Source organism: Tauraco erythrolophus, chromosome 2, assembly GCF_009769465.1.
Source record: "Tauraco erythrolophus isolate bTauEry1 chromosome 2, bTauEry1.pri, whole genome shotgun sequence".
Classification (NCBI taxonomy): Eukaryota; Metazoa; Chordata; class Aves; order Musophagiformes; family Musophagidae; genus Tauraco; species Tauraco erythrolophus.
Genome location: NC_141466.1, coordinates 71783182 through 71806388, shown reverse-complemented (window position 1 = coordinate 71806388; position 23207 = coordinate 71783182). Strand labels below are relative to the sequence as shown.

Below are 23207 nucleotides of genomic sequence, written 5' to 3'. Positions count from 1 at the left end.
CTGGAAATGGCAAGAGGCCTGACTTAGCAGGTCTAGCAGGAAGGGAGCGAGCACCCGGCAAGGCCAGCTGGGTCAGTCACCGCAGCTCTCCATCGCCTGCAGCCAGACCCAGACAAGACCTTCTTGCATTGATGACCACCGTGGGTCGGGGCTTCTTATGGCAATAAATCTCTTTTCACGGCCACACCAATGGAGAGTTGATCGTTCTTTCCTAGAGACAGGGGGGGCATGTCAGGGTCACGCCAGGGCCTCAGGGGATGCACCCACAGGTGCTGAAGGAGCTGGCTGATGTGACCATGCCACCGCTCTCAATCATCCTGGAAGTGTTGCGACAACTGGGAAAGGTTCCTGAGGACTGGGAGAAAGCAAACGTGTCTCCTGTGCTGCTCAAGGGCAGCACAGGCTGGTCAGACTCACTTCAATCCTTCGGAAGAAGACGGAGCAGAACGTGCTGGAAACGGGAGCCCAGGGCAAACAGCCCTCAGTCAGGGAAGCCAGGGGCCTCCAACCCTGCAGCACTGTAGTGCTGGTTGATGAGAAGCTCAACATGAGCCGGCAATGTGAAACAAAGACCTGGATAGTCTGGAAGAGCGAGCTAACAAGAACATTATGAAGTTCAACAAGGACAAGTGTAAGGTCTCACACCTGGGAAAACATAATCCAGGAGTGCAGCACAGGCTGGGGTCTACCTGGCTGGGAGCAGCTCTGTGGAAAGGGCCCTGGGGATTCTGGTGGAGAACAAGCTCCATGGGAGTGAATAGTGTGCTGCTGCTGTGGCACAGCAAGTTAAGGGGATGGTGGTTTGCATCAACAAGGGCATCTCCAGCAGAGATAGAGTCATTGTCCCAATCTACTCAGTGCTTGTCAGGCCACACCTGGAATACTGTGTTCAGTTTTGGTCCCTGCTATACAAAACAGATGTGGACAGGCTGGAGAGGGCCCAGAGAAGGGCCACGAAGATGATCCAAGGACTGGGAAGCCTGTTGTATGAGCTGAGAGAGCTGGGTTTGTCCAGCGTTGAGAGAAGGTGGCTCAGGGGAGACCTCATCACCATGTTCCAGTATTTAAAGGGTGGCTCCAAAGAAGGTGGAGACTCCCTTCTTACAAGGAACCCCATGGAAGAAATGAGGGGTGACAGGCGCAAGTTACTCCTGAGGAGATTCCAATTGGACACAAGAGGGAAGTTTTCACCACGAGAACAATCAGCTATTTCAATAATCTCCCAGGGAAGTGGTGGATTCCCCAACATTGGACACTCGTAAGATTCGGTCGCACAGGGCGACCTCGTGCAGAGCGTGCTTTTGCCAAGAAGAACTGCACCAGAGGAGCCTTGAGATCCTTTCCAACCTGATATTTTATGTTTCTGTGGCCATTTTTCCGCACCAGCAGCTCATCCCCGACCGCCCTTTTTTGCCCTTTCCCCGACCGCTCCCGCGCGGCGCACGCGCAAGAAAGGCCGCAGCGAGGAGGGCGCCGCCCGCCGCTCGGGAACGCGGAGGTGCAGCGCGCATGCGCGGCCGTGCCGTTGTTGGGCGAGGCGGACTCGCCCAGCCGCGAGGGTGTTTCGACGCGCATGCGCAGTATTGGCGTTGCTAGGTTACGCGAGACGCTGTAGCCGCTGCGCGCATGCGCGATAGCGGCCCGTCCGGCCGAGGCGGGGCCGCATGAGCCAGGAAGCGGGCGCGGCGGCGGCGGCGGAGCGGGGCTCGTGGGCCCCGGCCCCGGCCCCGGCCCCGGCCCCGGCCCTCAGCGACCCCGGCCTCGAGGAGCGCATCGCCGCCCGCCGCCGCCGCATCGCTGCCCGTCTCGATGCCAAGCGCCGGTGAGAAACGGGGCTCGTCCCTCCCTGGCCCGGTTGCGGCGGCCCGCACCCCCGGGCCGGCTCCTCCTGAATCAGCCGGGGCCAGGCCCCTCCCGGCCCCAAACCGGCACCGAGCCCTGGGCCTTCTCCCCAAACCCCGTGTCTGCTCACAGATGAGCTGCTCTTGCCCACACTGGCGCTGAGGTTGATGTCCCCACCCCCAAACCAGTGCCAGTTCCAAACCCCTCACCCCAAACTGGCACCCAATCCTGAGCCCACCCCCAGGACCAGCACAGGCTCGGAGGCTGTCCCCAGGGCTCAGGACCCTGACCGCAAGCTGGCAGGGGGCAGGGACCCGACATGGCTGTGCCAGCCTTCATGGGACCCAGGACCTCTCTCCAAACTGGCCTTGGGTCAGGGACCGCCCTGAGACATTCCCCACTCCCTGCCAAATAGCAGGAGGTCAGGGACCAAGGCCCCGCAATCCCAGCTCAGCCCAAAGTCAAGGTCAAGGACATCCCTGTCCTGTCCCCAGTCCAGCACTGGAGCAGTAATAGCCAGGTCCCCAAGACGTTGCCCTGCCGTGGGCCCTCTGTCCCTCGGACAAAATCAGCACCAGGGCAGTGGCCACCTGGATCGGGCTGATGTTCTTGCCAAAACTGGGACTCACCAGCCATGAGGCACACCTCTCCCCACACAAGGACTGACCTGGGGTCCTCTCTCAAGCCTTTGCTGTCCCTCCAGGCTGAGTGGGATCAGACCATGAAATGTCAGTATTCTGACACCCTCTCCTGAGCTGTGGATGGGTCAGGGTCCCTTCTTCCTCAGCCTGGGCAAAACAGGGGCAGGAACCACCATCTCCTCTCTAAACTGAGAGTAAACCACCACACATTACCTGTGGATCCCATTACCAACCCACGGGACCAAACGATACCTAGGTCAGTAACATCTACTCCCACCCAAACAGTCTTGTTTTCTCCTTCCTGATCCCAGAGTTTTCCTTTGAGGAAAGGAGTTTTGGATTTTGAGTTTTTGAGTTTCCCAAGGAACAGCATGGGATCTGGGCCAACATGAAGTGACTACAGACACAATCTGAAAGTCTTCATGGCTGAGCAAGGGTCTCCCCTTGTCACCTAAGGGCTACCCCCAGACAGCCTTTACCCCCTGCCCTCCTCCCTCTGGGAAGCAAACAGGGGCTGAGCCCCTGAACCCTGTGCTGCAGGACTAATCAGCCCTGGGCTGAACTCCCAGTTCCAGCAAGGGAAGCCTAGACCTCATTTTCCCTCAGGGAGGTTGTTGCACCCTTTCCTGCCTCCTTTCTGCATCTGTGGGGACCTCTTGGCCTGAGACTAAACCTGCCAAGGGGAAAGGAGAGCGAAGTGTGCTGTGGTGACCCATGCAGCCTGGGCTGGGATCCCAGATCCAAGGCCATTGCCGAGCATTAGGAAGATGGTGTGGTGCAAAATGTTCTGTCTTTTCCCCCTTTTCTGCCCAGGGAGGCCCTTGGAGAAGATGCAGAGCCGAAGGTGGCTGAGGAGGAGAAAGAGCGGAGAAGGAGCCATAAGCAGATTGAGGAGAGCAGGCAGGTGCGGCAGTAGGACAGGAAGGTCCTTTTGGGTCCCTGACCTCTAGACATTTGGCTTTACCCTCCTTTTAGCTTTGCTCAGTGCTTAGTGTCATGCTGCAGCATTTATGTGAGAAGAAGCAGGGACAGAAACTCCTCAGAACTGGGTGGGAGGTGATTCTTGGGCTGTATCCTGGGAATATGATTTCCCTGGGACAAACAACCCATGGATTAGAAGGATCTGGGACTGATGCCGTGCATCTGAACCCAACCCCGCTATGCCTTGCCCCATCCGCACACGCAGGGGAAGCAAAACAAGAAGGTGCTCCAAGCACATTCCTCTTGATGCTGATGTCCTGCAGGGATTTCCAGGAGAGGGAAGACCCATGGATGTATTGAGGACCTTGCCATGCTCATCAAACCCTGCCATAGCATGGGAAGATGGGACTTATGGGTCCACACAGACACCTCTCCATGGGGACAGAAGCCAGACTCTGGACAGGCATAGTGAGAGTTACTCCAGTATCCCTTCCTCCAGAGCTCAGCTCTCTGGGGGTGAGATGTTGTGTACCACCTACTTCACAGAGGCTGGCCAAGCTGCTCTTCGATGGCACGCAGATGGTGACAAATATCCAGGTGGCTGCTGACTTAAGGGAAACACAGAGGAGGGCAGAGGAGGCAGAGCTGAAACTGCAGAGGTAAGAGGGTCTGCGCTGCTGGGAAGGAGCAGCACAGATGTTGGTGCAGCTTTCGGAGGACATCCTAACCCTGGTCATCCAGCAACGCTTAGCAATTAGGGCAACACTGAATTTATGTTCAAAAGGGAAAATTAGGCACAGAAAGAGCCTCCAGGTCCTACCCGCCACAGCTGGATGTTTACAGAGCTCTGCAGGTCAAGGCTGGTGGCTTCCCCAGCTGGCACTGCAGTACTATGGGCTGTCTGGTTAATGATCTCCTCTTTTGGACTGTCTGGTTACTGATCTCCTCCTATGGACTGTGGTTGCTGATCTCCTCCACACCCATCACGTCTTCAGCTCCAGAGTGTGAGAAACTCAGCTGGTTCTCAGCTTTTCACCGGGAGCCCGTACCATGTATACTTGGGGTCTCCTTGCTTGAGAAGCCCAGGCACAGCTGCCTTTGCTTCTGGCTTGCTGAGCAGCTCTCCAGAGCCTGGAGGTGACATTGTGGTGGGGAAGGTGCCACTTTGTGCTAAGAGGTGGCTCAGTAAATGACCTGTTCTCAGAGGTTGCCCTCCAGTTGTGGAGCTCAGGGTAGTTATTAGCCATACCTTGGGAACACGCTGGGACAGCCATGTTAGGCTGGTCAAGGAGAAGCTGCAGCCTGAGCATTCACACACCATTCAAGGAGTTGCACTCACATCACCTGAGACTTTCACAGCCGGGATCGGGATCCCTTCGCAGCAGGACACTCCAGTGAGCGGAAGGGTGCCGCTTTGGACTCCTCACTCGCACACGTTCACTCTCAGGTGCTTCCTCCTCCTTCAGACTCGGCCCTTGGTTTCCCATAGCAGAGCCTCAGGCATCAAATCTTAAAAAAATCATTTATTCAGGTGGTACAGCTGGAAGAAAACTATCTTGAGCTGGGTGCCTCCAGAGAGGGACCCCGGACAAAGAAATCCGTGGACAATTATACCCTTATACCTCTGCATCTGCCCCTCACATGCTCTTCATATGCTTTTCATGTTCCCTTTTGATCCAATGGTGATTTCTAGTCTAGGCTCTTCTAACACCTTCTTGGATTCTTTCTCTGTCTCCAGGTGGGCTGTTAACTGTTCTTATATTGCCAACTTGCAGCTTCTGCTGATGGTTGTAGCCTCCTTATCTTCACATGGGAAACTGAAAAGTCCTAGACTTAGGATAAACACTACTTAGCAACAACTAAAATACCAGTGTGTTATCAACAGTTTTCTCACAGTAAATCCAAAACACAGCACTGTACTGGCTACTAAGAGGTAAACTAACTCCGTCCCAGCCAAAAGCATGTCTAGGTGGAAGTTCACAGCTTGTGGTCTAAGGCTTCAGCAACTCTTGCTACTAATCATAGAACCACAGAATCATTAAGGTTGGAAAGGACCTCTAAGATCATCAAGTCTAGCCATCAACCCATTACCACCATGCCCACTAAACCATGTCCTGAAGTGCTACATCTACACGTTTTTTGAACACTTCCAGGCATGGTGACTCCACCACTTCCCTGGGCAACCTGTTCCTATGTTTGATCCTAATCTCCAATCTAAACCTCCCCTGGCACAACCTGAGGCCATTTCCTCTCGTCCTATCTCTGGCTAGCTGGGACAAGAGACCAGCACCAACCTCCCTACAACCTCCTTTCAGGTAGTTATAGAGAGTGATAAGGTCTCCCCTCAGCCTCCTTTTCTGCAGGCTAAACAACCCCTGTTCCCTCAGCTGCTCCTTATAAGAATTGTGCTCTAGACCCTTCACCAGCTTTGTTGTCCTTCTCTGGACACGCTCCAGCACCTCCAGCACTACAAGTCTTTCTTGTAGTGGGGGGCCCAAAACTGAACACAGTATTCAACCAAGCAATGGATTCCATTTGAGCTAGAAAATGACTACTAGACCAAGGCTGTGTGTGAGGAGTGGGAAGAATGTGAGGCTGTACTCATCTAAGAAACTGGATATTAAGGTCTTTGCAGCGAGAGTGGTCAGATGCTGGGTCAGGGGCCCCTGATGTTGTAGAGATCTTCGTCCTTGGAGATACCCAGCACATGCCTGGACAAGGCCCTGCACAACCTGAATGCTGAAGTTAATCCTGCTGTGACCTGGAGTCAACGATTTCCCAAAGCCCTTCCAGCCTCCGTTATCCTCTGATCTTCTCTGTGTGCCTTCCTGGGCAAACCTGTCCTGCTTCACCAGAGGAGCTGGGCAGTCTCCAAGGGACTGACTCTTTCAGCCCTGTCCCCAGGACTGGGAGATCAGCTAGAAAACACTGAATCCTTGCTCCGACTGCCTTTAGAGGGCATCATAGGAACAGTTTATGGGAGGCTGGCTGTATCAGGATGCCTGTCTCTTGCTCAGTGGAAATCCCATTAAGGAACCAGGATTTGTGTCCAGGAACTGCCCGTAGAGCAGGTTTGGGGGTGACAGAGGTGGTGGCCGCTGTTCAGCCTGAGCCAAGGGCCGTCCCCAGAACACGCTGGCTGGTGCCTCTGGAAGAGGAAAGAGTTTTGTGATATGGACGTGGGCTGTTCAGCGCCATTTGGCTTTAGCTGGAGTATGGTCTCTGGATAGTCTAGACGTAGCTGGGAGGCTGTTTGGCACTGCTGGTCCATCACCTCTTGCCCAGAGACTTGCAGAACGACTAGCGCACCTTGCAAAGGTGACTGCTGCTTGAGCTGAGCTCTTTAGTCTTTTCTCCTCCAGGTAAGTAGTTGTTAGAGCACCGGGCAAGGGCACAGCTGGGGAAGTACCTGCTGAAGAGAAGGACCTGCAGGATTCCAACTCTGCCCTTACCCAATCCTCTAACAAGCACTTGGAAGAAAGCTGCTTCCTCCACTGATATCTTGATGCCACTTTGAATTCAAACTGGGTTATGAAGGAAAACGTTCCAGCGGCATGGGCCACTGGGTCACATGTGGAGCGGCGGAAGCATTTGCTTCTCTGCCCCAGCTCCCCATTTGCTTTGTGCTCCTGACTGCCTGCAGGGTGGAGAAGCTGGAGAAGGAAGCCAAGTCTAGCACGTACAAGTTTGAGGAGATCACCTCCAAGTGGGCCTTGGCCAAGGAGATGACGATCCCGCAGGAGCTGTGGCAGCTGCTGAACCAGCAGCAGCAGCAGTGCACACTGCTTCTGAAGGAGAAGAACAAACTCATCGGTGACCTGCAGCAGGTAACGTGGGGAACAGGCAAGGACCACTGGGAAGGATGGTAGGGTTCAAGCTCTGGAGGATGGTGTTCTGAAGCAACGCCCTCCCTGTCTAGCTCTTCAGTCATCCCTCTGTCTGGATCTTCAGTTCACCAGTACATTGCAGGGATCCAGGTAGCGTCAGTTGGTCCGGGTCAAAACAGTGCCAGGAGCTGCAGTACCGGTGTCCCAATGTGGATGATGAGATGTCTACAGGCATGTCACCTCCCAGCCCATCTCACCTGGACCTTTTGGCAGCGATGATCTGTCTCTCCTCGCATCTTCCCTCCTACCTACCTCTTGACTTTCCAGCTCTTTGCTCTCATCACCTCTTCTTCCTTGAAAGAGGCAGCATCTGGGTCTTACCCTTTCAGTCAGCCCCTGAGGATTCCTGGTCAAACACTTTTCTCTGATTTCAGCATCTGCTCTCCTCCTCCAGGAGCTGAGAAACAAAGACGAGCAATATGTGCAGGCCATTAAGAAGCAGTCGGACGATATCCACCTGCTTTTGGAGAGAATGGAGGAACAGATCAGGCTCATGCTGAAAACGTACCGTCACGAAGTCCTGCAGATTGAGGTAACCACTTCAGATGGTGGAGGAAGAGTCCCTTTGCTTCTCCATATCTATGGCAAAAAGATCTCAGGCTCACAGCACTGGCTGGGTTGACTACTGTCCAGAGCAGCAGGGCTGATGTCTTGGTGAACAAGGCTGAAATCCAGCCAAGCAAGAACACTGAATGGTGCTGAGTGCTGAGGCTTATACTGTGCTGTGAAGGACTGTGGTTCAGTGCAGAGCAACTCAGTGGCATGTGAAAGCTGTTGCTGCTTGATGGCTGGTTATTCATCTCTCTAAACACCAGAAAGGACTGTTGTGGTTCTCCAGCCTTATGTTCTGCAGAGCACAAAATTTCACCTCATGGATCAAACCTGCATTTGTTGCTCAGTGAGGACATCTATCCCCATTTAATCCCTTGTAAGGTGAAATCAGGTGGCTGTCTGACCGAGCTCCACTGCTAATCATCTATCAGTGATTTCCCGTCAACTCACAGAGCTACCCACCACCAAGAGCATCCCTCCCAGCTCTGGGTGGCTGATGGCAGCAGTCCCCGTGAAGTCTCTGCCAGCAAGGTCCTGGCGTGGAGAGGAAAGATCAGCCCAGTGTGTGTTCATCAGACAGTGGCACCTCCTCTCCTGGAGGCTGCTGGCCTGGACTAGTGTGAGGTTGGCAAAGAGTGGTGCCAACATGATGGTGAAGGGCTCTATCACCTCCACAGAAAGCTTTTGAGCTCGAACGGCGAGAGCTGCTGGATAACAACAAGAAGAAGTGGGAGGAAGCCATCCAGGCCCACAATGCACAGGAGGTAAGGTCCATGTGAGATTTAGAATCATAGAATCATTTAGGTGGCAAAGACCTTTAAGATCATCAAATCTAACTGTCAACCCAACACGGCCAAGTCCACCACTAAACCATGTCCCTGAGCACCACATCTACATGTCTTTTAAATACCTCCAGGGATGATGACTCTACCACTTCCCTGGGCAGCCTGTTCCAAGGCTTGACAACACTTTCAGGGAAGAAATGTTTCTTAATCTCCAATCTAAACCTCCCCTGGTGCAACTTGAGGCCATTTCCTCTTGGCCTATCACTTGTTACTTGGGAGAAGAGACTGACCTCCACCTCGCTACAACCTCCTTTCAGGTAGTTGTAGAGAGTGATAAGATCTCCCCCAAGCCTCCTTTTCTCCAGGCTAAACAAGCCCTGTTCCCTCAGCCACTCCTCATAAGACTTGTTCTCCAGCCCTTTCACCAGCTTCATTGTCCTTCTTTGGACATGCTCCAGCACCTCAATGTCTTTCTTGTAGTGACAGCCGAAGGCTACCAGGACCAATGCTGCTCTCCAGCACTGGGCTGCCTTGAAAGACAAAGGCAGCTGGTTCCTCAGGAGTGTGGGGGGAAAAGGGGCAGTTTTTCAGCCTGCTGTGCAGGGGAATTATCCATTTGTCACCTTGCTTTGGGCTGGCCAAAGGAGCTGTGATCGTGAGAGGAAGCTGTCACCACCAATAGATGACGTTGTCCTTTTACCCATAGCTGGAATACCTGCATGCTCGTATGAGGAAGGTGGAAGAGTTTGAGAAACAGATGAAGCAGCTGAGGGTGCAGGATGAGCAGGAGTATAATGGCATGAAGATCCAGCTGGAGAACGATGTGCAGGTACAGAAAAGACTGGTGTGTACCATGCGGAGAGGCAGTGGAGCAGATCTCCCGGGGCTTTTCTGTGCATAGCCGGCTCTGTGGGGCAGCTGGATGGTAGAAAAGCCATAGCTGGTATCTGGTCATTTCAGCTCTTCAGTGACCACAGTCCAGCCTCGTGTCAAAGGAGTGATGGAGCTGTTGTTCTCTCCTCTGCATGGGTTCTGCACCACAGTGTCCGTCTTGGCTGTCAGAGATCTGTAGCACATGAACTGTAGCTCCAGGATGTATGAAGCACCTGGGAAACTCGAGGGGTTTGCTACTTCTGGCATCGTGACTGATGGGATGATTGATTAGTATGAGTGTCCCGACAGCAGATCGTTTCAGATCAGCCCCATTTCCTCCTTCGTCAGGGTCTTGGCCAAGGAGGTGTGAGCTTTTTCCTCTGACATCTAGCCATAGACCCATGATTTCTCTAATGCCCATGAAGTCTACTGGGTGTGAGAACTGTCACGAGTTTGCCCTCGCTCAGGTAGGATGGCACATGGTAGAAGAGCACAGCCTTGGCACACCACCGCCCGAACAAGCACCAGGGTCTCTCACTGCAGGTCCCCCTGGGAAGCCCAGGGAAATATGGGCTAGGGCCCATGTCTAGAAGGGTTTGCACAACTTCAGGTAAAATATAACTGTTGCAAAGTCCCTGTCAGCCTGAAAGGGCATGGCCATGGAGGGCAGTCCTGACCCCGCGGTTTCTTTGCCTTCGTATTGATAACCTGGAAGGTGACGCGGAGTGTGTTAACAGTCGTAGATGGCTCTGAGCCTTTCGGGGAGGGAGGCAGCAGCATGCTGGAGATCAAGGTTCACAACCGACAACGTGGAGCTGTTGTAAAATTGTATCTGCTGCCTTTAGCTGTAGTTGTGGGAGGGTTTATACATAAGGTAATTAGTCCTCTCTACTTTATACCTACGTGTCCTTGTCCAGGTTTGGCAACGCACTTGGGAACAGAGGAGAGAGTCTAGAACAGACAAAGCAGACAACTGACCTGTAAGAAAAGGTTGAAAGGCTGAGATTGCTTAGACCAGGGAAGAGATTTCTGTAGGGAGGTGATAAGGCTACAAACATGCACAGTTTTGTATGATGAGGGAGGAGAATGACTTCTCTGTGTCCACCGTAGATCTAAGAAAAAAATCATGGGGTTGAATTTTGGTAGAGAAGATTTAAATGGGCATTCAGATTTAGGGTTGAAATTTCAAGCTAGGAAAGCCTAGAAATGGCAAGGACTTGCTTGATGGTGAACTAGAGTGCCTGCGCTGTTGGTCTGCTGTCCTTTGACGCAGGGCTTTAGGAACAACTTAAATCAACTTCTGCTGGGGCTGATTTGGTGCAGTTGTCCCCTCTGTTGGGGCAGAAGGATGAAGTAGATGTCTTCCTAGTTCCCTTGAGCATTGCAGTTGTGTAACTTTATACGCACAGACTTCACCCTTCCCATTCATGGAGAGTAAGGAAAGAGAAGCTGGAAACACCTAGTTTCCTGATTTCCTTGTGATATCATTGCCTGAGATATCTCAGGAGCTTAGCCAAGACCTAAAGATGAAGTCTATGGTTTGGAGGTTACTGAGTACGCCCCAGATTCACTAGATGGGAATCAGCATGTCAAATATGGGGTTTGGGCCATGGCTTTCCCTATCTTCTGTAAGGAGAAGGTCACTTGGCCCTGCTGGGATTTACCTTCATCTTTTCTTCAGTCAAGCTTTGGTACTAGCCGGGTGGGACTGCTCCTGGGTGCCTTCCCAGGTTGTTTGTACACTCTCTGTTGTACATAGGGATACCCTGGAGAGCTCTGAGCCAGCTTACTTGGGTACCAGTGTCATCCTTGCTTCTAGTCTACAGCTCAGGACTCTTTACTTGCCCCTAGAGATCCCCCCCGGGCCAAGAGCAAGCCTCAACCCCTGATGGAGACCCCACTGGGTCTCTCTGCTGTGCAGAGCGAAGCCTGTAGCTGATGCTGTAATGTGGGGCCATGCAGCAGCTTAATTCCAATCACTTCCTCTCATGGAAGCAGCAGCCCCAGGAGACTGGGGCAATCAGCCCAGGAAGCGGCTCTTCCTTTCCATCGGCTGTAGAGCAAAGGGAGTGCTGGGAAGCTGAGAGAGATGTCTCCATGTCAGCTGTCTCCTCCATTGCAGCTGTGGAGCAAAGGGGAGAACTCGCTGCCTCTCTCCTGTCCCCTGTGCTATGCAGTGAGATGCTTCAGTTGCTTCAGCTACTTGTTTTGTTCTAGTTTCCTTAGGACCTGGAGTTTGTGCTGTCACTCCTCCTGTGTGTCTCTTCCTCCAGCTCACCAAGTAGCTTCTAAGCCTCATGGTTAATTCATGGAATCATGGAACGGTTTGGGTTGGAAGGGATCTCAAAGATCATCTAGTTCCAATCATCCTGCCATGGGCAGGGACACCTTCCACTACACCAGGTTGATCAAAGCCTCATCCAACCCGGTCTTGAACACTTCCAGGGATGGGGCAGCCACAGCTTTTCTGGGCAACCTGGTCCAGTGCCTCACCACTCTCAGAGGGAAAAATTTCTTCCTTAGATCTCATCGAAATCTCCCCTCTTTCAGTTTAAAGCCATTGCCCCTTGTCCTGTCACTACATGCCCTTGTCCAAAGCCCCTCTCCAGCTTTCTTGTAACCCCTTTAGGTACTGGAAGGCTGCTGGAAGGTCTCCCCAGAGCCTTCTCTTCTCCAGGCTGAACAACCCCAACTCTCTCAGCCTGTTTCCATAGCAGAGGTACTCCAGCCCTTGGATCATCTTCGTGGTCTCCTCTGGACCCGCTCCAACAGCTCCATGGCCTTCTTGTCCTAAAACTGACATGAAAATCAGCAGCTAGGTTGAGGAGAGAGGCCCAAATTAGTGCCCCACTGAGTGAAAGCTGGGTACAACTTCAATTCGTTCTCCCTTCCCCAGACACGGCCCCATAGGATGTACTTATGGACAATCAGCGTCCTCCATCGCTCACCCATGAGTGATGCCATGTGGCCAGGGTTAGCTGAGGAAATGTGCATGGCAAGATAGGGTTTGGAGATGAAGGGTCAGCAGGATCCAGGCTTCAATGTGGCCTTTGCTCATGGCACAGCTTGGTTTTGTGTTTTTTTTTTTTTAAACGCCAGAACCTGGAGAAGCAGCTCCAGCAGATGAAAGCCATCTATCAGCTGAACCAGGAGAAGCTGGAGTACAATCTTCAGGTGCTTAAGAAGCAGGATGAGGAGAAGACCATCATCAGATCCCAGCAGAAGAGGAAGCTCAACCGGTAAAAACCATCCCTGGAAGCTGGGCTCTGCCTTACCTGCTGTCACCTCCCATATACCATTTTTTGTGGAGCCCATCACCTAGCACAGGCCAACGAGCTCTGTCCCAGCCCATCCCTGGGCCCAGGGCAGGTCCATCCCCAAAGCTCTTTGAGTAGGCTGGACATGGCCAACCTGCACCAGCTGCAGCAGGGTCAGTCAGGCCTTGGCACTGAGTCATTGCTAGTAGAGCTCCAAGTCCCAAAGCCTTCCTACAAGCTGGGTATGCCCAAAAGTGCCTCTTCAGGGCTATCCAGCTTTGCTGTCCTTCCCCAGGCTCCACAGCTTGCTCAATAGCCTGAGAACAAGACTGGCCAAACAAGAGAAGCAGTTCAGAGAGGAGAACCAGAGCCTGGCAGCCGACTGTGAGCGTATCACAGGGCAGTGCAAAGAGCTGCAGAGGAGGATGAGGTGGGGTGTGCGCGGGCATCCACCCATGATGAGTCCTTGGAGCACCTAAGCGAGGTGCAGCGGGAGCTGATGTGGTGTTTCGGGCCACGGGGCCTATTTCCACGGGCCATCTCCCTTCTGCACAGGCACTTAGCCATCAGCGATGCTGAGAAGTTCACGGAGGTCTGGCTTATGAACGAGGAGGAAGCGAAAGGGCTGATGTGGAAAGCCCTCGACGCAGATCGTGTCATTCACACCCAGCAGCTGGGGCTGCCCTGGGAAGAGCCTCAGTACTGGTTCCTGAACAACGTCGGCCCCCTTGGGCAATACGAGGCAAAGAGGATGGCAACCAAGCTAGCTGCGGAGGTCCTGAGAGGTGGGATGCACAGTGTCCTCATCACCCTCGCGGCACTGGCAGACCCTCACCTTCCTCCATGACAGCCCCTACGGTCCCTCCTACCATTGCTATTGCCATTGCCATTGCCATTGCAAGTTGAGATCTTACAGGGGTGACATTGTGAGTCCAGGCAGGGGCTGTCCTCAGCCCTGAGCTTTGGGGATCTTTGCACTGTATTTTGCCCAGTGCTCCTGGTTCCAGCCAAGCTGACCAAGAGCCAGCTTGTGTCCCAAGGTCTCCAAGGTGTTTTCCAGGTCACCGGGAACAGCTGTGATTTCCCTGATGACTCCTGCAGTGATGTGGCTGGGGAGGACAGTCAAAGCACCCAGGCTTCTGCTCACCCTTCTTTCTCCGTGTTTCAGGGAGCAGCTTGGGGGGACAGGAGGAGGAAAGGAGACAGGAGAAGGAAGAAGTGGGCAGCGGAAAAGGAGGAAAAGAAAACACAATGAAGGCCGAGGATAGAGTCACACCTTCGCGAAACATCTCCAAGAAGACTGCCAAGAGGATCCTGGAGCTCGTGAGCGACGAGTCGGTGCGTGATGATGCACACACCTCGATCAGGGAGCAAGCGTTGCTGTCCCTTGGTTGCCCCAGCTTGTACTGGATCTCTTCTGAGCTCCACGTCTCTTGGGGTGAAGGCATCTGCATGGCACTGCCTTGCTCTGCCAAGCTGCTTGTGGTCAGAGAGCTGCTCCAGGGGCTGGGAGATGATCTCCAGGTTTTTCTGCTGTGCGTGGCACATATGTGATGCTACTAAAAGGTATTGGCAGGCACAGCCCTGGTGCCCACAGCTCCCCAGGCCAGAATGAGCCCAGGCAAACCTGCTGCATCTGCTGCTCTGGGCTGTTCCCCAGCTGTTGCGGGAGGAGCTTCAGATCCTCAGGTCCTTTTGGCATCACCATGCTGGTGACTCTACCTCATCCCTGTCTGCTGGGTGGCTGTTCCAGAGGCTCCTGGCCCTGCCAGCCTCACGCTGCCTGTCTGCTGCCCACTCTGCCCACTCAGCCTGCTGTCACAGGGTGGCACGGCCATACCATGGCGTGGGCTGGCTTCTGGGCAGGGACAGAGACACTCACTATTTCTCTGCACCCTCTTCTCTGCATGTCTCCCAAGGGTTTCCTCGTTGAGAACAAGGTGCTGAGGCCCCTGCATGAGCTGGGGAGGCACGGGCGCACCCTTGTGAAGCTCGACTCCGTCTTTGCGGTGAGTTGTGTCTTGGCCCATCGGAGGAAGGCTGGTGGTCCCCAGGGAAAGCTCTTTGCCCTGTGTCCACATGGCACAGGACTGAGAACCCCCAGAGAGGTCTGGCTGGGCTGCTGGGGGATCTCTGGGGTAGCAAGGGGAGAGCAGCACTGCAAGAGGGTGTGAAGCACTGTGGCCAGATGCTTCTCAGCTCCAGGCTGTCCCGCTGAGGAATTAAACAACATCTCCAGGGCCCCTCCAGCCAGTTCTCAGTCTCTCCCACCCACAGATACCCCTCAGTTGTCCCACACTAACCACTTCTTACCACCCACTCCTGCATTGCCAAAGGGGCATCCTCAGCTCCTGGGAAATGCTCTTCATCTCACTCCACCTCTCATGATGTCTCTGAGAGACACTAACCTGGTTCCTCTGCTCCCCAGGCCCTCAAGATCAACAGTGAGGATGACCTGTACCAGCTGGTGGATTTTTTCTTGAAGTACAAAGCCCAGGAGATGGCTGTCAGCCAGGTGGGACCCCCAGGGCGAGCAGTGGGGAGAGCCCTGCAGAGCCAGGGATCCAGGAAAAGGGGAGCAGAACATCTCCTGAACACCCAGGGAGGGCAAAGAGGGGGACCAGTGTGTTGACCCTGAAATGTTTCCCTGAGTCCGGACGAGAGAGGTGAACGTGCCAGGGCTGAGAGGTTGTTATCTTCTTCTGCTGTGGCTGAACAGAGCCTCTTGCATGTGAATTTTTGCCTCAGCTCCCTAAATTTGCCAAGGAACAAGGTTGCGGGCAGCTGGGTCTCCCAGGGGGAAGGTGGCTCTTGGGGAGGAGGACGTGGTGGAATGCATGGTGCTCAGCTTGCTGCCCTTCCCTCCAGGGCCAGGGCAGCCCAGGTGGAGAAGATGTCATGGATCCAGCTGAAGACAGAGAGGACGATGGATCCGGTGCCCAGAGGGACGAGCTCAAATCCCCTCAGAGCTCCCTTCCATCTGTCTACATCCACGCTGACGATGTCCTAAAGATCCTGAAAGCATTTGTGCAGGATTTTGACAAGCTGAGGTAGGACTAGGGGCAGAGCGGGGCTGTTGTCACTGGGAGGGACCCGAACTGGGGCACAGGGTGGGTGTTCAGGCAGGGCTGGGGGGGACTCTGTTGCCCTGGCTGGAGCAAGAGCTTCCTCCGCCTGCCCTGCAAGATTACAGAGGGGTGGGGAGGGTCCTGCCAGGACAAGGGGGTACAGACAGTGCCTGAGTGAGGGAGGGCTGGGGACAACAAGGCAGGAGATGACCAGCAGCCCTGTGAAGGGAAGCAAAGCTGTGGGGCAGGCAGGTGCCACCTGTGGGGTCGTGCTCATTTGTGTGACGATGGCGATGGTGCTCAGTACAGCTGAGGGGTACGGGGCTGTTCGTCACCTGTGAACAGCTGAGCCCCAGGGTTTTGTTCTCTGTCCCCCAGGGAGAAGGAGGGATCAGCAAAGGAGGTGCTACAAGTACGGGACAGCTCGAAGGACGAGGAATACTGGGAAGCCCTGGCACACGTCATCCCCGAGCCGACGTTGAAGCTGTGGGACGCGCTGGCAGTGGCACTGGAGGAATATCAGTGAGTGCCTGGGAGCGCTGCTGGGGACAGGGCAGGCTTGTGGTGGGGCTGGGGGAGCCGCAGCAGGGCTGGCACCAACTGCCTGCGCCAACCCTCTGCCCTCCTTGCCCAGTGAGGTCCTGGCACGCCGGGCTGACCTGCTGGCCCAAGCAGCCGTCCTGCAGCAACAGAACTCGGAGCTGTGCCTGCTGCTGGAGGAGTACATTAGCTCTGGGGTGAGTGTGGCATCCTCCTTCCTGGCGGCCTGGAGACACCCGCCACGTATGCCCGACACAGAGGTCCCAGACACGGGGTCACTGCCCAGAGCCCATCGCTGGTCGGGCTCAGGGTGCTTCTCCCTGCAGGTGAACAGCAAGCTGCTCTCCTGTTCCACGCAGAGGATGGATCTGAACCTGTCCTGCCCCAGGGAAGTGCAGTGAGTGCCCAGGACCAGGGCACGGCTTCGGGAAAGCCCACCTTTCTTTACCTGATTTTACACCTTATTCCCCACTTTTCCTTTTGCTGCCCAAACACTTCACCCGAACAACCCACCCCTGTTTACTTTTCCTTTATTGGTCCCAGTGCTGCTACATCTGTACCTAAATTCTGCGTTTGCAGTGCGATATCAACCCAAAGCGGCACTACCAGCACAGTTATGTCCAGAAGGGCTGTGTTGCATCCGTGACACCCTTCCACACTCTGGTTCACACCGGTTATATCCCATTCCCAATCGAGGCTTCCTGGCCAGCTTTATCTTTAGCCTTGACTCCCCTGCCTAAAGCTAACACAGCATGAGCAGTTTCTCAGACCAGAGCAGAATAACACCATTTTTTTTCACTCTTTGGGTATCTGTGTCCTTGAATAGTTTTTTTTTTTCCTTCTGATTCGGGGATCCGGCCACCTTTGAGGGCCAGTGATCCAACGGGATGGTTTGCTCGCCCTACCCCTGGGCTACAGCGGGATCTGCAGGGCACAAATGTGAACAAGAGGCCAAGACCGAGGGGGTGGGAGGCAGGGAAAGGCTTTTGAGGCAGGGAAGACAGGGATGGTTCATGCTGCCTGGGACAAGGGAGCAGCAAACACATGCCCGGCACATCTGGGCTTGCTCTGCCAAGCTCCCAGCACCACGGAGGCGCCAGCTCCTGGAGTCAGGGGATGTCCGGAGAACCCGGGACCGAGCAGCCTTCAGCTCCTGTAATCACAGAGGGAGAGGAGCAAGTGGGCGTCAGCGGTCCCAGCCCCACGGCGGCGGGCCCAGGAGAACCTAAACCCACCACCCCACACGGGACAAACACGGGAGGAGAGTCATGAACCTGTGCAGGTGCCCCCCAGTCGCAGCAGGAGGCTGAAGTGCGGGGGCGGGGGCGGACCAGGAGAGCCTCCCCGCCAGGCGCGGGGGCGGTGGGGTCGTGGGACCGGGACTGGGACCGGGCGAGGGCCCTCCCCGGCGGCTGCAGCCCGCCCCCCCCGCCCCGCCCCGCCCCTCCCCTCCCCTCCCCTCCGGGTGCCGCCGCTGCCGCCGGCACCGGGCGAACCGCGATCCCGGGATGCTGCAGGCGCCCGCCCGGGCCCCCCAGCGCCTGTCGCGACGGAGGCTCCGCTGCAAGCACTGCCACTCGCCCTCGGCAAGGTAGGACCCCCCTGCCCCACTCGGGACCTGGGTGCTTGGCGCTGGGCACCCCCCATAGACGGGCAGCGGGGAGCGCCGGGGTCCGGGCACCGGGGCTGCCTCGGGGTCTGCGATCCGGGCACTGGAGGAGCTCCGGGGGTGGGGGTTCAGATCCGGGCACCGGACGAGCTTCGGGGGTGAGGGTCCGGGTGCGGACACTGGGGCTGCCCCGGGGGTAGGGGTCCGCGTCCGGATACCGGTGCTGCCCTGGGGGTGGCGGTCTGGGCACCGGAGCAGCCTCGAGGGTAGGGGTCTGGGTCCGAGCACTGGAGCAATCCCGGGAGTAGGGATCCGGATCCGGGTACTGGGCTGCCCCGGGTGTATGAGTCCGGGTCCCGACCCGGGCCCGGGCCCCGGGGCAGATCCGGGGGTAGGAGTCCAGGTCCGGATCTGGGTCCGGGCAACGGGGCAGATCCAGGGGTAGGAGTCCAGATCCGGGCACCGGGGCTGCTCCGAGTGTAGGAGTCAGGGTCCGGGTCCGGGCACCGGGGCTGCCCCGAGGGTCCGGACACCTGGGCAGACCCGGGGGTAGGAGTCCGGGTCTGGGCACCGGGGCTGCTCCGGAGGTTGGGATCCGGCCACTGAGGGGGAGGCCCGGGGGTGGGAGTCCGAGCCCCGGGGGAAAGCACCGCGGTCCGGTCACGGGGGCTGCCCCGGGGCAGGAGTCCGGGAGCAGGGCAAGCCCCGCGCAGGGTCCGGCCACCCCCGGCCCCTTCCCCGCGGAGCCGGCGCGGCGTCAGAGCCCGCCCGCCGTCGGCGACCGGCAGTGGCCCGGGGCCGTGTCAGTCAGGCGGGTGGCGGCCCGGGGAGGGAGCTGCGGGGTGAGTCACAGGCAGGAAACCGATTGCATCAGGAACGGGGCTGTTTTTCCAGCCGGGGTTCTCGGGAATCCCCCGCTCCAGCCTCCCCCTCCATCCCCTCTCTCCCCAGCGCCATGGAGAAGGCACCAAGCCCCTCGACCAGCAGCTCGGTGGCCTTGTCCTCATCCTCCACAGCCACCTTCAAGGAGGAGCTGCTGTGCCCCATCTGCTACGAGCCTTTCCGCGAAGCTGTGACGCTTTGCTGCGGTCACAACTTCTGCAAAAGCTGCGTGAGCCGGTCCTGGGAGCACCAGCACCACGTGTGCCCCGTTTGCAAGGAGGCCTCTTCTTTCGAAGACCTTCGTGTCAACCACACGCTCAACAACCTGGTGGAGATGATCCTCAAGGAAGAAGGGCAACGGCAGGGCCGGGTGACCGCTCTCTGTCCCTCGCATTGCGAAGAAGCCAAACTCTTCTGCCTGGAGGATAAGGAGCTGGTGTGCTTCGCCTGCCAGAGCTCCAAGCAGCACGAAGGGCACAAGATACGGCCGGTGCAGGAGACGGCGGCGGATTTCAGGGTGAGGGATGCTCCGGGAAAAGGGGGGGGACGCCGATGACACGGAGAAGCAGCCCAGGTACCTGAAGGGATGCAGCCTGCGCATGCCCTGCTGCGAACTCGCCAGCGCGTGGTTTTGGCTCGCACGCTGCATAGTTGTACTCGCCGGTGTGCCAGGGCGACGGATGGAGCAGCTGTGCTGCAAGGGTGGGTCCCCGCGGGAGCGCTCCTGCCTAATAATCACCCAGTGCCAAGGACCCAGTGGCCGTTTGCCCTGCGGTGAAGGGGAACGGGGTGATCAGGATTTGGCCCAATCCATGTGTTTCCTCGGCTCCATTCGTCCCCGCCAAGCTGGGCTGGATCCAGCCACGCTGGGTATTGCAGCAGCGCCTCGGGGTTGGGAGCGTGTTTGCGATGGGGGTTGCACAATTCCCCCAACCGGGGAGGGACGCAGGATGGGGAGGCAGCCCCGAGCCCTGCGGGGCAGGACAGGCCATGGCTGCATGGGGAGGAGGAGGAGGAGACGGGCTCTGCCGGCAGCCGGGCATCGTGCCAGGACCCGCTGTGTTTCCCGGCTGGAAAAGCAACTGCTGCCGCCCTGACTCAGCCCATAGAGGACGAGCCAGATTTCAAATGTCGCGGGTTGGCCGTGGGGTTGCTGTTTCGCAAGGCTTGGCTGGCTGCTGGCAGCACTGGGAGCGGGGCAGCGTCTGCCCGCGAGCACGAGGGCGGGCTGGGACTTGATGGTGCGTCGGTAGAAGGGCTTAAAAATGGGGGAGGATTCTCCACCGAGCAAAACTCTCTGCCTCCCTGCTCAGGGACGGCGTGTTTGCACGGCCCTGCACGGAGCGGACCCCACGTAGCACTGGCAGACCTCGGCTGCGGCAGGGGAAGGGATGGATTGAACAACAATCCTCCTTAACCTCGTCCTACTGGGTTTGGGGCTCTTGTTTTTTCCGCGACGGAAACCCTTTGCGTAGGCTCGCGAGGGTCCTGAGGGCGTCTCCTCCCCGCAGGCCAAGCTGAAGAACATGGAGACCTCCCTGCGGGATAAAGCGAAGGATTTCGGGGCTGTGCAGCGCTCCTACGAATCCATCATGAAACACAACCAGGTGCGTGGTCCCTCCCGGCAGAGAGGCAACAGGCCTGATCCGGACACACGCATGCACATACATGCACACACGTGCACACGCCCTGGGCAGGAATGCGAGTGGCTCTGGGGTGGGGTGCTGCACCCATCCCGAGCTGCTCCAGCCTGGAGTGAGGAGAGTGATAGTGGTGGGAGGAAGGACTCAGATGGGGCTTGGGGAGGGGGGTGATGGGGCTGTGGCTGCCGCGGCAGCAGGGACATTGATTTTGGGATGGCAGCATGGTCCCAGTTGGAGCTCAGTGTGTCCCTGAGTGCTGGGCTCTGGCGGAGCATTTCGGGGGGGAGAAGATGAGGAGGGGGAGCCCAGGGGAGCTGGGGGGCTCCGAAGGGAGATGGTGACGTCCCCACATGGGGCAGGTGGAAGTGATGCGGCTGGAGGAGCAGATCAGGAGGGAGTTTGAGAAGCTGCATGAGTTCCTGCGGGGCGAGGAGAAGGCGCTGCTGGCCCAGCTGCAGGAGGAGATGCGGCGCAAGCACGGCCTCGTCGAGGGCAAGATGAAGCAGCTGGCGGAGGAGAGCCGGGCCCTGCTCAACGAAGCCCGGCAGCTCCAGATGGACATCAAGGAGGATGACTACACCTTCCTCATGGTAAAGCCCTGCCAGGTTGCTGCCCTGTGGGGTGGCACCCAGGCTGTGGTACCCTCCTGCCTCTGCTGGGGTGCAGCAGGGCACCGGGCAATCCTCTGGGTGGTTGCAAGCCCCCTTAGAAGCTGAGGTTTGATGCCCAGTGTCTCCTTCTCTTTCAGACCCACAAGAACCGCAAGCGCAGGTGAGTCCTGGTCCCCACCATGTCCCCTGCCTGGTGACACAGGGTGGTCGGGGGGGCTGAGGCCCCACATCCGCTCCCTGGGGCTGAACAGGGTCTCCTGCCTGTCTGTGGAGTGAGGTCTCTGCTCTGGACGCGTTCCCACACCCGTGTGTCTCCTCTGGGTCCGAGTGCTCCAGCAGAAGAAGGTGCTGGGGGTCCCCAAGGCCAGGCAGCAGCCCTGGGTGCCTCCGGGCAGGATGGGGGGGACATGCAGGCAGAGACAAAGTAGCACTGCAGGTCTTGGGAGGTGCTTCAAAACTCTGATGGTGGTGGTGGGGATTGGGTGCTGGGACCCTCCCGGCGCGGTTCTCCACCCTCCTGGAGTGAGAGCAACATTTGGGAGATGTGGGGTGCTGGTGGGGAACCCCCAGCTGAAACACGGGGTGCAAGGAGACCTGTCTCTGTCGCTTTCTCCATCCTCAACCCGTCTCCGTCCTCCACCCCTGCCCCAGGATCGCCTGCACAGCTGAGGAGCCGGAGGCTGTGCCCTCAGGGATGCTCCTCGACATTGCCAAGTACCTGGGCTCGCTGCAGTACAATGTCTGGAAGAAGATGCTGGACATCATCACCGTAGGTGAGGTACTTGGGGACCTGTGGGTCCCTGCGGAGGGTGGTTGTCCCGAGTCTGAAGCAGTCTTTGCATGGGGCAGTCCCAGGGGTGGTGGTTGCTGGAGAGAAGAGGAGCATGGAGCAGCCATCCCTGCGGCTGATGGGCCTGGGGAAGGGGCTTGGAGAGCATAAAGGGTGCTCTGGGGCACTTGCACCCCAAAAAGGAAGCCCTGGAGCATGCATTTCTCCGTGGTGAGCTGGGTTGTCCCTGGAAAGGGAAGGATGGATAGACGCAGGGCTGCAGTCCTTCCGTAAGCTCATCCTTGCGGCGATCTGGGCTTCTAACACGTGTGTCCCCACCGCAGTCCCCTTCAGCTTTGACCCCAACTCCGCGGCAGGCTGGCTCTCGGTGTCTGAGGACCTCGCCAGTGTCACCAACGGGAGCTACAAGCTGCTGGTGGAGAACCCTGAGCGCTTCACTGCGGCTCCCTGCATCCTGGGCTCCCGTGGCTTCTCCACCGGCTTCCACACCTGGGAGGTGGACCTGGGCAGCATCACAAACTGGCGCGTGGGGGTGGCCCGGCCGCGTAATGGCACCCACTGGACTTTCCACCATGACTCTCGCTCCGGCTTCTGGTATATCTACCGCCTGCCCGGGAAGGACGGCGAGATGTGCCGAGCATCCAATGCGGCGCGGTCGGAAGCGGCGCTGGGTGACCTGCGACGGATCCGAGTGGAGCTGGACTGCGACGAAGGGGAGCTCTCCTTCTACAATGCAGACCGCAAGACCCACATCTACACCTTCCACGAGAAGTTTGGCGGCACCGTCTTCCCCTACTTCTACGTGGGGGGTGCGCCCGTGGGCACGGCGCCCGAGGCACTCCGCATCTGTCCCCTCCAGGTCCGTATCCACGAGGATGTCCCCATCTAGTGGCCACCATCTCCTGCCACCGCTGCCTTTGAGGTTCTCCAGACGCTTTGTCAGCTTTCCTTTAAAAAAGAAAAAACGAAAAGAGAAAACCAGAATTTCTGTAGTCATTGCCCTCTTTTTTTAATTGTTAATAAACCCTCTGCTCTTCTGGTACGGCTCTGCACCTCTCTGTGCTCAAATCGCCACCGGCTCCTTTCCTGCCCCTCTCCATCACGGAGTGAAGCTGGGGAGGCTTTTGGGAGAAGGTACGTCCTTGCCAGGGTGGGTGTAAATAGGAAATTAAACCATCCAAGGGGCTTTCCAAGGCTGTATGAGCGCCACAGCTCACAGGGTTCCGAGTCTCCCTGTGGTGGGGAACGTGGGGAACAGTGGCCTTTGTCCCAGCACCTCGGGAATGGGAAAATCCCACACAACTCG

General features: G+C 57.0%; 2 protein-coding genes across 3 annotated transcripts; both read left to right on the top strand.

Annotated features, from left to right (window-relative positions):
• Positions 1-1664: 1664 nt before the first annotated feature.
• DRC1 (dynein regulatory complex subunit 1) lies at positions 1665-16767 on the top strand. The gene is made up of 17 exons (XM_086625708.1): positions 1665-1822; positions 3297-3387; positions 3951-4063; positions 7048-7231; positions 7686-7823; positions 8521-8607; positions 9335-9457; positions 12601-12740; positions 13054-13188; positions 13314-13543; positions 13927-14096; positions 14678-14767; positions 15187-15273; positions 15627-15808; positions 16205-16348; positions 16461-16563; positions 16693-16767. Exons 1-17 carry the CDS (start codon positions 1665-1667, stop codon positions 16765-16767), a joined length of 2250 nt encoding a protein of 749 aa, XP_086481834.1.
• Positions 16768-17874: 1107 nt separating this feature from the next.
• Positions 17875-22790, top strand: TRIM35 (tripartite motif containing 35). Of its 2 annotated transcripts, none has more exons than XM_086624524.1 (7): positions 17875-17957; positions 18927-19374; positions 20369-20464; positions 20860-21090; positions 21249-21271; positions 21763-21884; positions 22225-22790. In XM_086624524.1, the coding sequence occupies exons 1-7, from the start codon at positions 17875-17877 to the stop codon at positions 22788-22790; spliced, it is 1569 nt and encodes a 522-aa protein (XP_086480650.1). The 2 variants fall into 2 exon arrangements, with proteins under 2 accessions (XP_086480650.1, XP_086480643.1); XM_086624517.1 differs by having other exon boundaries at positions 20333-20464.
• Positions 22791-23207: the final 417 nt, after the last annotated feature.

Excerpts from the sequence above, each read along its gene's own strand:
- DRC1 (XM_086625708.1), top strand. The coding sequence starts at position 1,665 with ATGAGCCAGGAAGCGGGCGCGGCGGCGGCGGCGGAGCGGGGCTCGTGG. Across the intron at positions 7,232-7,685 it reads TCATCGGTGACCTGCAGCAG|GAGCTGAGAAACAAAGACGA; the intron begins GTAACGTGGGGA and ends CTCCTCCTCCAG. Across the intron at positions 16,564-16,692 it reads AGGAGTACATTAGCTCTGGG|GTGAACAGCAAGCTGCTCTC; the intron begins GTGAGTGTGGCA and ends TTCTCCCTGCAG.
- TRIM35 (XM_086624517.1), top strand. The coding sequence starts at position 17,875 with ATGCTGCAGGCGCCCGCCCGGGCCCCCCAGCGCCTGTCGCGACGGAGG. Across the intron at positions 21,091-21,248 it reads ATGACTACACCTTCCTCATG|ACCCACAAGAACCGCAAGCG; the intron begins GTAAAGCCCTGC and ends CTTCTCTTTCAG. Across the intron at positions 21,885-22,224 it reads GCTGGACATCATCACCGTAG|TCCCCTTCAGCTTTGACCCC; the intron begins GTGAGGTACTTG and ends TCCCCACCGCAG.